General features: G+C 52.5%; 1 protein-coding gene across 6 annotated transcripts in view; it reads right to left on the bottom strand.

The window, feature by feature from the left end:
- Window positions 1-10,370, bottom strand: part of ARHGEF18 (Rho/Rac guanine nucleotide exchange factor 18) — a 52,047-nt gene extending 41,677 nt beyond the window's left edge. For 3 of the 6 annotated variants that reach the window (XM_040590820.1, XM_040590818.1, XM_040590817.1), the window contains exons 1-4: window positions 8,371-8,461; window positions 2,948-3,087; window positions 1,950-2,449; window positions 80-290 (exon numbers count right to left, since the gene is read on the bottom strand). In XM_040590820.1, the coding sequence (XP_040446754.1) occupies window positions 80-290; window positions 1,950-2,449; window positions 2,948-3,087; window positions 8,371-8,446 (927 nt within the window). In that variant the 5' untranslated portion in view covers window positions 8,447-8,461. Of the gene's footprint in view, window positions 1-79; window positions 291-1,949; window positions 2,450-2,947; window positions 3,088-6,836; window positions 6,904-8,370; window positions 8,462-9,994 lie in introns of those variants that run through there. The other 3 variants (XM_040590821.1, XM_040590819.1, XM_040590823.1) reach the window with 3 other exon arrangements.
- Window positions 10,371-13,074: the final 2,704 nt, after the last annotated feature.

Genomic DNA, 13,074 nt, shown 5'->3' on the forward strand with positions numbered 1-13,074 from the left:
AGCCAACACCTGCAAGCGTTGCATTCTGCACCCATAGCTTGCCCTGCTGCCAATATGCGCACAGCCCTCGCAAACTCACCGCCTCCTCCGGGCCAGGGCTGACCGTGAGGTTCGAGCACAATGGCTCTATCTCCACTTTGATTACCGTGGCACCTCCACTGCTGCTCCAGGTTTCCAGTTCCCCTTTGGGCAGCTGAAGGGACACGCAAGGCTGTGGGCAGGACAGGCTCCCCTTCTCCACATCCTCCTGCTCTGGGTCACTGCCCATCTCTGTGGCATCCAGGCTGAATCTAAGACAAGGAAGAGGAACAAGCCAGTTTAGCAGACCTGCCCATTGTGTCAGGCATGGCACAGCCCCTACAATGTCCTAGCCTTGGGTGGACAGTCCTAAAGAGGTCACGCAGCTGGAACAATGAGGGTCACCACGGCAGACACACGGAAAAGAAAATGCCAGGAAGCATCAGCCTGGACGCCAAGTCCTGAGCCTCTTAAAAACAGTTTCTCTGGCTGCCATCAGCAAGTCCACCAGCTCCTTGGTCACCCGGGATGTTTAGGCTGGACAGCTCTCGCTGATCTCTTAGCAACCCCTGAGACTGTGCAGCCACCCAGACAGCAGCCTGCCTTGCCTGCATGAGAGCTGCTGCCCTGTTAGCTGCAATGCCAGAAAAGTCCCTCTGGACATTTAGAAGTGGCAGTTGTCGTTTATTGAATCATCACTGTGGCATCGTATCATAAATCCTGCTCTTGCTGGGGCCCACCTTTGAGGAAGGAAAAAGAAATCCTTTTCTGGGAAATGAGGGGTGGACCGGCTCCCCCAGTGCCCTATGGTTCTCTGAACATCAAGTGCTGCTGCAGTGCCAACAACATAGAAGCAAAATGATGGATAGGGCTCAGTGGAAAATCTTACTCTGCATCAGTTCTGTCTGCAGATCACTGTCACTTCATTCCTGCTGCCAGAGACAGGCTTCAGGAAGCATTTGCTTAGGGGACAGTGGGGCATATTCCTCTTCCCTGGCCCTGCACTCACACATGCTTAATCACCCAGCGAGGGGTCCGAACAAGTCCCTGACACTGACAACCACTCTGTGCCGCCATTGCTCATGTGCCTGTTAGGCAGCATAAACTGTGCACGTGGCACATGGTACAACAATAGGTCTGAGAACCAAAGTCTGAGCTTGATAAAGAACTGCCAAGATCTCAGGCCGAGATAATTTTAGGGTAGCTTATAAGGAGGAGAGATAAAAATAGTCCTTGCTGGCTTGCACCTAACTCCCAGTCATCCTGGAGATCAATACATTTGTCAGCAGGGAATGCATGTGTGTAGGATCCTGGAGCCCAAGGCATTCATGTGGCAGGAGTGGAGAACAGCAGTAATGCCAGGCCTGGAAACCACTCCCAGGCAGAGCTCAGCATCATGCTTCAAAATATGCTCTCCTCTGCAGCCATGCGGAGGACAGAGGGCTGGAGGACACTGCGGCGACTGCAGGCACAGGCACCACCAAGCCAACTCACAGGCAAGAAGGAAAAGGATTTGACAGAGCTCTCTTGATCCCTCTGGGGTGGGCCAAGTTCCTTCGGAGCCAGAGGATGGACACCGTCAGGGCAGTTTATGCTGTTCAAGGTTCCCTCCTGACAGAAACAAGTGCTCTCCAGATGAGAGATCATCTTCCCTGCCCCAGGACTGGGAAAAGAGGGTCTTCCTACTGCCAAGGAGACTTAAAAGCCTCTTGCTGCCCTAGCATCTGTTCCTCCACATCCTACCCAACATGAGCAGTAGGCATCCAGCTGCTCTGGCAGATGCTGGCAAGCAAGGGAGACCATCCAGCCGCAGCTCGAGCTCAGGGAAATGTGATCACTCCAGCCTCATGTAGCATCATTGTACCATATATATCAAATATTGCTCATCGTTGTACCGCATATATCAAGTGTTGCTCACAGTTCTGCTGTACCTGCGCTTGCAGTCCATGGGTGATAAAGGGCTCTCCCAGCTGTGCCTTCGAGAGGTAGACATAGATCTCACCAGCGTGGGGAAAGACTCTTCAGCTTCCTGCAGGTCCAGCTCTTTGTCTGCGTCTGCAGGACACTCAGAAGTGCTGGCACCATCTTCCCACGCTGCTGAACAGGAGCAAATGTGGCCTTTGTTCAGATAATGGCAGTCAGCCTTGCCGTAACGTACTGAGCAGGAAACAGGATTGGAAAAAGCGACATCCACAGACATTTTGCTCAGAGCCCCTGGTCTCTCTTCCAATAAGCAAGTGGCAGACACAGCCTGGCTTGCTTGTTCTGGCTGTGCTGCTGTCTCTGGCACTGTTTTGGCAATTGGCAGGCTCAGGAGTCCCAGATCTCTGTAATACTCTGTGCCGTGGAGAGCAGAGTCTGAGAGAAGATCCTCTGTGCTGCTGTGCGAGTCTGCTGCTGGGGCATCCAGCTCTGTGGAAGATGAGTCCTCCTGCAAAGGCACTGACAGCTTAGCCTGAGGGCATAAATCCCCCCTGAGAGCTTCGCACCCACCCTCCTGTGCAGAGCTAGAGCTGCTGTTCTTTCCCTTCTCATGGCAAACAGCCCACCTGCAGCTAGCAGGGCCAGGCCTGCAGCTGGGTTTTCCAAACTAGACTTTCTAATAGTAGCGCTCTCCTACTGCACCTTGCAGCTAGAGCTGTCCCAGCCCCACTGGCCTGGCTTGCTACAGGGGTCTGTGGGTGCTGCCTCCAGTCCCTGAGATCCCTCTGTGTCTCATTCCCCCTAACGCCAATACAAAGCACAGAGGTATGATTTTTCCCAGCAGCAGAAGCAATATAACCTTGTATTCCTCGGTAATCTGGATCAGTACTCCTTTCCCCCACTCTTACTCCACCACAGACCCCTCTGAGTATGATGCTGACCACTCATCTTGCTGACCCTGGCTCCTGCCTCACATGGTGGTAGCAGAAGGAAAGAGGATACTTGCCTTTTCTTCAGCCATGCTGGTGCAGAGGCTGCTGTCATCCTCAGCAATCAGGGATGGGAGGAAGCTTTTGGGGTTGTGATACTCCAAAGCAGAGGTGCTGTGGTCAGTGAATTCCCGTAAACATGGCTTGCAGTCGGATCCTGCAAGACAGAGGTCACAGCAAGGTAACCAGATGGCTAAGAGGGATGTAAAATCAGCTACCCACGGACAGGTGACATTAGGCAGTGCTGGAATGCTCCATGTGGCCCTCTGGTCCCTCACCCTTTGCAGATGGGCACTGCCAGGAAATCTTAGGACCTCAGCAGCCTTGATCCTCTGGGAACCTGGTGCAGGCATTCTCTAACAGTGGAAACCTCATCCTTCGAGCCACAGCATGTGCACAGCAGAGACCAGCCTTGCACCATCCCAGCCAGACCCTTTTAGGATGTCCTGTGCTGCAGAGTCTGTTTCCACAGTAAACCAGAAGAGTTAAGTATATTTTTATGGCTGTGCTTGACATTATGGGACTTTAAAACAGAAAACTATGACTAAAAATACTGACAGTGATTTTATTTTCCATAAGGAATAAGGGATGCCACTGGGAGGCCAAATTGGAGGCACATTAGTGACTCCAGACAACATTGAGTATGCGGAGCAACAGCGGGAGTGCATATTTCTCATGGTGCCGGCTCCCTCATGAGGATTTTCCCCACCCAGGATTGCTAAGCGAGTGTGAACCTGAGTGTGTGTACACCATCCAATAACTCACTGAGAAACAAAACCAAGGTCTGGATGTGCCTCATGCTACAATAGATTGTCCAGCTGACTGAAGCACATTCCGATGTAACAAGACACACTGTAAACTTTAGCCACAATCTCTAAACCATCGCATGACTCACAGAGGCCTTGTATTCCTTTGGATACATACAGCTGAGGCAAATGGAGAAAAGCCAGGCTGCTGGCTGCAGCACCATGGTGGATCTCCGCAGATGCAGAGATCAATAGCAAGAGACTGTAAGCGGCTGTATCTGTCCAACAGGAAAAAAAACAGCAAGAAACTGCTAGAAATCCATCATACTCCAGGAAAGCCAAGTATAAAAACATTAATATGAGGAAGACATTGTTAAAAAACACACTCTTGGAAACCTTGCATCCTGCTGTGGGTTTTAATGCTATGCAATGCAGCCAGAAATTGCGTAGTGCCAACTAGAAAAAGGCAGCAAACGTGAGGGAGAGTTTGGAGCTTTGTTCCTTGGATCCCACTGCATGCTGAAGATGCCAGATTTTCTGTTTTAAGAAGTGTTTGGTGTGTTTAAATGTGTGCAGTAATTTCAAGTGAGGGTCTATAAATAATAAAGAAAGCTAGCACTCTGTGAAGGCACTATTTTAATTAAGGGTTTTCTAACTATAAGAGCAGGGAAAATTTGAAACAGGCTTTCTAGCAAGGCTGTAGAATTTACTTCACAAGTCATTTTTAATTAGTAGGCAAACTCCTGCCCAGGACATAGCTGCACCTATAACGCTCTATCTGTAAAGCTGGCGGAGGTTTAGTGAGCTATTGAACATCGCCTTTTGTTTTCCTCGGATGCATCTGGATTGCCTCCATTCAGCTTGTAATAAAAAAATCAGCATTTTGAAGTGAATATACATTTGAACCAGCTCCAGTTTTGGCATTAGCTTGCAGGAAAGAGCAGTCAAAGATGCCAGCGGGCTGTAAAAGCCACTGAGTCTCCAAAACTGGCTGCGATGAAGGCTGAAGTAGAACGGACCCTAGGGGAGCAACGAGATGGTGGGGAGGGTCCCAGGGAGACCAGGACAAATGGTGTTTCCCTCATACCAGTCCAAGGAAGGAAGAAAAAGGAGATTCCCTGCTCTCGCCATCACTTGCAGCAGCGAACTACCTGCAGAGGAAGCAGCAAAGCCCCGAGAGGCAGCAGGGACGTAGCTGCGGGAGCTGACAAGCATTGCGGCCTCACGGAGACCAGAGCCTTGGCCCTCAGGTTTAGCTAAAACAAAGAGGTGTTTTCCTCCCACACAGGGTCCGGCCGTCCTGCCAAGGCTACTCTGGGCCTGCATCAGGCTCCAGTCTGCAGCTCTGAAGCAGATCCCTGGAACAGAGTCAGCTCCTTGGAGGCCTGGAAAATATTCCCCGTGCTCTGCCTGTGCCATGCAGGGCTCAGGATTTGGCTAAGACATAGGCTGCACTCAACAGACCCCCTCCAGGCCCACCAAACAACTTCTATTCTCCTCAGAGACTACAGACACTCCTGTTCAACACGCAGTAAATCAGATTTGCAGCCAGCCTCCGGTGAGCTTGGCGGCAGTGGCTGTTAGGCAGCAGTACAGAGCTACAGCAGTGGGGAGACCATTTTAGGCAATGCATGAGCATCAGACATGACAATTCAGGGCTCCCCACATCTAACACCTCAGTCAGTTGATGCTGGGCTGGCACCATGTATAGAGCCAAGCTGTGTGGATGCTTGGGCAAGGGGGGCTGCTGGAGAGGCTCATGGGGGAAAAAACACTTTCAGGCATCAGATTCTGGCATGATGGGGAAAGAAAGACCAGCATGAAGGACACAGAGGAGAGAGGCAGGTCTGGGGGTCTGCGGACATCCCTATATCCATGATCGAGGTGGTCACCTGTATATCAGCATGTATGGCAAGCTCTGGAGCCTCTCGAGTCTCCTGGACTCTGTGCTCGAGCCTGGTTGGAAGGACCCATGCTCCGTCTAGCTGCAGCATGGTGGTAAGGGGATGGGGCGTCTTGGCTCTCTAGGCACTGGCAGATAGCAGCATTCACCTTTACTCAGCTGAAGCTGGAGATAGGATGACAAAATGACACTTTCAAGAACGTATGCTGTTTGCTTTAGGAGAACATTAAGCAGATTAGGTATTGCAGTTGCTTAATTCGCCTCTGGCCAGGAACCATAAAAGGTTATTGCTGGAGGGAGCAGCCTCATGAGAGGAATTCCCAGGGCAGAGCTGGGGAGGAAGCATTGCTGGCTGGGCTGGGCAGGTCGCTGCACACAAGCGGGGCTCTGCTGAACTTTGCCAGAGCTTCCCGGCAGGCAAAACATGATGACTCCAGGCTCCTGCGTGGGGAGGAAGGAAGTAGTGACCGATGTCTGCTGCATGTGATGCTTTGGGATAGTCTCGGGGGTTTTGATGCTGCGGGGACAGTGGGATCAGCCAATTGAGCTAGTTTGTCTCAAGGAAGAAAACTCCATGCTGCTGTAACTCCGTGCAAGGCCACTGGGACCCCAACAAAGTTTTAATACTTCCTATTCAGACCTACAGTCAAAATCTCCCTCCTGCAACTGCCTTTGCTCATTTTCCTCAGACAGGCCATTCACTGGAGACATACCCACAAATGTCTTGGCAGGACAGCAGAGTCCTGAGGACACCATAGGACACCAGAGCAGCCAGCGCTGGAACAAGCTCTGCCAGCAGTGGCCCATTCTCAGCTGCCTGCTCTGCTGCTCGGCGCAGGATGCTGCAAGGTCCCTGAGTGACCCTGCAGCCAGGCTGGCGCTGGCAGGGGAAACATCAAAGGGAACGTGGATGTGAGCTCTTGCCATGCAGATCACATCCCCCAAGCATCAAACACTCTCTGCATTTCCAGTGGGGAAAGGCCACACCAAACGTGGCAGGACAAAGGCACTGGTCACTTCTACTATGTGAAACAATCCTAGGAGGAAGGAAAGACCAGAGCATCTGGGCATTTCCCAGCAGTCATGGGTAGAGACTGCTGGGAAACCACAGAGAGCAGCACAAAGAAGAAACAAAAATTATTCCATCTTCTCCTGGCTCCTGCTTTGCTGGCCCCACACCAGCTGCCCTTTACATACTGTCCTGCAAACGCCCAGAGCTATAGGGTAAAACCTCAGTAAAGCAAGTGCTAAACTCACTGTGCCAAAATCAGATGAAGTGCAGTCCTTTGCCTGGTCTGGGCCCCACATCATCAGCAGTTGGCAGTGGTGGGGATTGGCTCATGTGGCCCAGGCTGGAGGAGGGGAGAAGATAAGCTGTCCGACACTGTAACATACTGTACAGCAAGCTGCTGTCTTATCACTGCGTTTGGGGCCTGTTTTTTGGGCGTGAAGGGCCAGAGGAGTGGGGAGCCAGCACAGTCCTCAGCCCGCTCTCAGCTGAAGGGTCTTGGCAGGGCTGGGGGGGGATTTGCAGCCCCTCTGACACTGTCCAAGCCACAAACTAAGAGTCACCATGCAGCTTCCTCCAGTGACTGCCAGGCACTGAGGGAAGGTCCCCCGTGGAGCGGCGAGTGCCATGGTGCAGAAGGCCAAAACAAGAAGAGCTGAGCAAGACCCAAATGTTTTGTGCCCACAGCCCAAGCCCCAGCGGGACAAAATGCTCTGCAAGCACATGCTGGGGGGAGAGGGCTCTGCAGAGACATTCTCCAAAGCAGTCAGTGCTTGCAAACACGGTGAGGCTGACTAACTTATTATAGACCTTAGCCCACCTGAGCCTTCCCAGTGAGCCCGTAACAGTGAGCTCCCAGGCATGGCACTTGGGAGGCTGGAGTGGGGTGTCCTAGCCGGGGCTCTGGGGAGCTGCTTGAGGCTCACCACGGATCAGAGCCTGCATGACCCTGCCTCCTGCTCTGAATTAACCTTCCTTTGACAGTTCAGTTTGGATATCGATCTCCTGCACATACACATCAGAAGAGAACTGGGTGGGTGAGGGGATAACAAGGGAGAAAGAATATCAAGAGCTCTAATACCACAGATAAAGATACCCAAAAACATCAATCTGAAGTTAGTGTTTGCAGGCAAGGACAGCAGTGTCCGGCTCCTCTGGGACTGCAAACGTCCTGCTTTCTGGGGCTCTCACTTCCCTCTTTCCAAGTCACGGCACTGCATGCAGGAATGAGGCCAGTTCACACCGTTGCTGGCATTTCCCATCCCTGGTGTCAGACACCGTGAAGCCCAGTCAGTGCCACACAAACCACCACAGCTCAGACCGTGCTCCAAACACAGGCGTTCTGCTCGTCAGCCCTCTCTGAAAGACTGAGGAATCTTTTCCCCAGCATCTGCTCAAACACCAAACTTTCAACATAAGGCTCAGCCATTGCTGGGCAGCCACACAGAGACAGCTGTCTACAAACACCAGGACCTCCAGCTCACTGGCAGCAATGAAACAAATTTATCACAAAACCAGAAGGCTGATATTTAACCCGTTACCCAGCTCCTAAAAGCATTTATGTGCCTTGAAAAGAAGATGAAACGGAAGGAAAAGTGTTAACCAACGCTTAGCAGTGTCCCCTGCAGAGAGGAGCGGGGTGCGCCCACCACCAAGCTCTGCCCAGATGCCCCAGAACGCTTTGCTACCTGCTGGTCTGGGACAGGCTCTCCCGACTGCCCTGCAGCAGCCCAGCTCCCGACACACAGCTCAGACAGCTCTCCCCGCACACAAGGCCATTACCTCGCTTAAAGGACCATCTCTTCTTCCAGCGCTTTGAAAACGATGGCCAGGAGTGGTTGAGCAGCGAGTCTGACATTTGGGAACCCTCTGAGCCCTGTGCAAGGTATAACCCCAAGCAGGAGACGACGGCACAGAGCACAGCAGAGCTCAGCGCGGTCTAAGGCAGCACTGCAGGCTGCAGCCCAGGGGCTGCCAAGGGGGGAGTGGAGAAGCCAAGTGTTTTGTCAGAAGTATCAGCTGATGGAAGCTGTAGCCAGAGAGAAATTCCTGGTCTCTGGCATTCCCACCTGTGTGATGGGTCAGTGACTTCCTACAGCAGGGCCTGGGGTTTAGTGGCCTTGGAGCACACAGAGCCCCTGAACGCCACTCGAGGATTACCGACAGAAACAGAAAACAAGCTGTTAACACACCATAACCCACTTCCCCCTCTGCCAAAACCTCCCTGCTTCCATTCATGACCATGAGCTGTCAGCCTGACAAACCATCATCTTTAAGGCAGTTCTGCAGGTGCAGAACGTTCACCTGGGTAAGAGTCACCTTCACCTTCAATGCAGGGTGAGAGTTAAGATCACAGGCTTGATATCCGCACCTTTGGCATCGTTTTCAAGTGCCATGGCAGAGCCTCTGCAAGAGAAGGCACAAGACCCTGTCTGTCTGCAACATCACTGTCATCTTGCAGCTCACAGCAGGTCCCCATCCCCTGGCAAGGACCTTTCTCCAAGCCCTTCTCAGCTCTCCCAGACTGGGAGGCAGGTGGGAGCTATTTTGGCTATCTCCAAACTGCCCCAAGGGACTGAACTCCTCTCCCTGAGGTGCCCAAGCCCACTGCTCCTGATTAGCACCAGCCCCACAGCTCAGACTGGCTCCAAACTTTGCTCCCAATCCCACGATGAGGCTGAAGAAGCCGAGTTTTACCTCTGTGTGGCTATTGGGCTCCTGGGCCAGACCAAACCTTCTCCCTGCTGTTCAGCTCATGTTTGTGGCCTTGTTGAGCAGAGCCCAGCCGGTTTGGGAAAGGTCACAATCACCTCCATGGCATGGAGCCCACACTGGGCTGGTATTATGCAAAGGCAAGTGGTGAAGGGCATTCCCCTCGCCTGGCCACAAACCCCAGAACGTCACCTGCCCAGCACTCCCCTTCCCACATCCACTCTGCCTCGACCTCCCCGATAAGCCAGGTCCCCAGTCCTGGGGTGGGCAGCTGGGAGAGAAGGTTGGAGGTATCCAGGCATGGACCCATCTTGTGCCCAGCCCAAGCCCAGCCGTGGGCAGTGCCGAGGTGCCCTTGCAAACCTTCTGCTGTGGCACAGCAGCAGCAGGAGCCAAGAGCAGCACCCGCAGAATGTTCAGTTACCCCAGCACTGCCCAAGACCAAACACAGGGACAGACTGAGTTAACCCCTGACCTTGTCTCCTCCTCTTCAGTCACAGCAGAGTGAAGGTCCTTGTAGGCTGAGGCTCCCCCAGCCCACGTTTTGCCTTCAAGCGTGCGCAGGGAGGAGGCCAAACAAAACCCAGCACTTGGACTTTTGGCTTCAAGACAAGCTGCTTCCTCACAAGGCTTTGAGGAAGAGGAGCAACAACTCTGTTGTCGCGGGATGGAGCTCGTGCAGAGAGTGACTTACCCTGAGGGCTGGAGGCATCTCTCTGGCAGGTTCCCTGTGCATGCTTGCATCTGACAGCCCCGGCTTCTTCTCCAGCTGCTGGATCAAAGCAAGAAGCGAAGACTCATCAGGGAAGCAGCAGCCGTGTGGTTGGTTTGCTCACAGGGGCCTCTGGCTCAACCACCTCACCGCTTCCCCTTTCTGATGGCACAAACACACCTGCACCTCCCATGCTGCAGTTCCTTCGATAGCAGTCCCAGTGCTGCCCTGACGCTCCCTCCCACCCTCACAGGGGTCGGGGCTCTGGGAGGTCCAGCAGAGTCATGGGGGGGGGCAGGTCACAGACACTGTAGTCTCAGTGCAGGGTCCCTGAGAGCAGCTGAACCAGCGATGGCTGCGAGGACAGCAACTACCGCAAACTGCTTCCTGTTCCGTTCAGAGAAAAACCACTCTGTGTGTGCCATGAAAGATCATCAGGCACAGCTGAGCTTGTGGGCTTGTTGCACCATTACTCATCAGCCTCCTGCCAGGGACAGCGAGGCCTCACGCAGGGCTCCTGTTAACGAGTCCTTTGTTTTTGCTGTCTTGGGTTGACCTTGGGCAGCAACAGAGACCCCAAAGACCAGCAGGTCTTATCTTGCATGGGGTGAAGTTATAGCAAAGCACAGAAACGCGTGTGCTGGCCACGTTCATGCATGCAGGTGAGAGACAGGCTCTTCAGCTCCCAAAGCGAGCAGGGTGAGCCCCACACCCTGGCCTTGCTGCCTGCAGTCCACCAAGCAAAGCCCCCAGCATGGCCTGGGCTCAGGTTTTTCAGCACAGCCATTCGTTCCTTCCCAACAAACCCCACGGGCTGATGAGCGCATGCTCCTCATCCCACTGCCCCGAGCACGCATCAGCCCCAGCCAAGCCCTAATCAGAACAAGATCCACTCATACTCCAATTACTCAGAGACCGCAGCTTTGGCAGCACTTGGATAGCAATTACCCCATGCTCCAGGAAACCACAACAGCAAAGAGGAATTAAGGTTTAATTTCTCTGAAGTCCACAAGAGCTTGACTAGTATCAGTCAGGGCTGCTCCTAAATACCAGGCAGCTGCTCCAGCTGACGGGATGGTGAGTTATCCTCAGCTTGAATGAGGACAAGATCTTTTCCTCCTGCCCCGTGTCTGACAGGGTTTGGAGGTTACCAAAGGAGAGCCGTGCAGGCAACCTGGAAAAGTGACGAAGGATGATGGCACGAGAACTGGCTGAGCCCCAGCAGTGCCTGCCCAGCATCCCAGAGAGCCCAGCAGGCAGCACACCTCCCGTGACAGCAAGTTCAAGTTTTGTGGCTTTGCTTAATTTTGAATTTTAGCATCCCCAGAGAACAAGCCTGTGCTAGAAGCGGCAACTCCAAAACATCTTCAAATACCAGTTTGTTTCTTATTCTCACAGTAAGAGAACTGCAGATGGGCTTAGGAAAGAGCTGAAGTCCAGCTGAGCTCCTTGGTGTGCCCAAGCAGGCGTGGGGCAGCGGGCAGAGCAGGAGCTGCTCCGGCTGTCGTGTCCAGTCCCACGTTCAGAGGCACTAGGTGGCATCAGCACCGCACGCGCTCTGCTCAGCCAGCACCACCGCCTCCCCCCCAGCCCAGCCCAGCCCTGAGGAAACAGTTACTGGAACTTGGCAGGGACAGGGGCAAGGATTCACCTCGACCCCTCTGAAAAAGCAGCACTTTTTGCGAAAAGAAAATCACGCTACTCGCTTTTATGGCAATTCATTGCACGAGTGCCAGGCGATATCCCTGGGTCCTTTTGAGGGGCAGGTGGCAGAGCAGAGCCCCACGCGGGTCCAGAGCAGCCCCAAAGCACACACGTTCAGGTCGGGCAGCGAAAGACCATCAGCAGGGCCGGGGCATGAAGAGCCAGGGCTGCAGAGCAGCCTGTCGGCCGGGGAGCTGAGCAAATCATGCTGTGGCTGGCCAGAATCACGGGGAAGGAGATATTAAGCCAAAGCTATTAACTCCACCAGCTGCGTGGCTGCACCATCCCACCCGGCCATCAGCCCCGGTTCGGAGCAGCAGCTCCTGCAGGCGTGTGCAGCGGCAATCCCAAGGCTACAAGGATCAGCACAACACAATGATTTTGCTGACTGGCAGGAAAGCACAGTCTTAACTAAGTGCCTAAATACGGTGAGAAGAAAAATAGCAACAGTATGTCCCCTACCTCATTTGTGCAGCTGATCAGGATGGAAATCTCACCTTTGGTGAAAAACCTCAAGATTTAAGCCAGGAAGATTTCATGCTTCCAGAGCAGCTGCAGAACAGAAGGTGAGGTGATTCCTGGTGCAAAGCCGGTTACAGCTGCTCAGCCGCAGGACAGGGATGAAGCAGATCCTCCAGCTTTTATTTTTTAAAACTGCCAGCACTGGAGTTTATCCCTGCACAGGGAGGGAAGCCCTGATCCGTTCATGGGGAAATAACAAAATTACATTACAGAGAAGCAGTTCTCAGTGTTTCAGGCTGAAGGAATCCCTTTACCAATGTTTATCCAATGGCATCAGGCTGCCGAGAACCCCTCACTGTGAGGACAGAGCCCAGCACGGATTGCCCAAGCCACCAGGCGGAGGAGTTCAACGGGCTTCAGACCACAAGCCTATAATTGGCAGATCTGGTTGGGGTTTTTTCTTAACACCATTCATTTTGCAACTGAAAGTATTGCTTATTCCAAGATATAAATTTAGTGCTTTCTCTGTGGTAAAGCAGCATTCAGTGCTGCACAGACAGCAGACAAAAAATGAACAGTTATTCTTGGATAATTTATTCAGAATTTTAATAAAAACAGTTAATTGTTCAATATTCTGACACACAGCAAGATTTTTTTTTCCCTTAATATTCAAAGATGTTTTCTGTACATGTCACTGCTTGGCTCTTATTTACAAAAACATTGCAAAAATAAAGGGGAAAGGTTTTTTTTTTTCTTCCTTTTAAAAAAAATGGCACATTTGATCCTTTATTTCAACAAGAGGTAACTGCAATACTATTTGTATTCTGGAACCTTAGATATGCAGAGAGAAAGGTGGGAGCAGCAAGATTAAACAGAAAAAAAAAAAAAAAAAGACT

The sequence above is a fragment of the Falco naumanni genome, chromosome 4 (genome assembly GCF_017639655.2).
Source record: "Falco naumanni isolate bFalNau1 chromosome 4, bFalNau1.pat, whole genome shotgun sequence".
NCBI classification, from domain to species: domain Eukaryota; kingdom Metazoa; phylum Chordata; class Aves; order Falconiformes; family Falconidae; genus Falco; species Falco naumanni.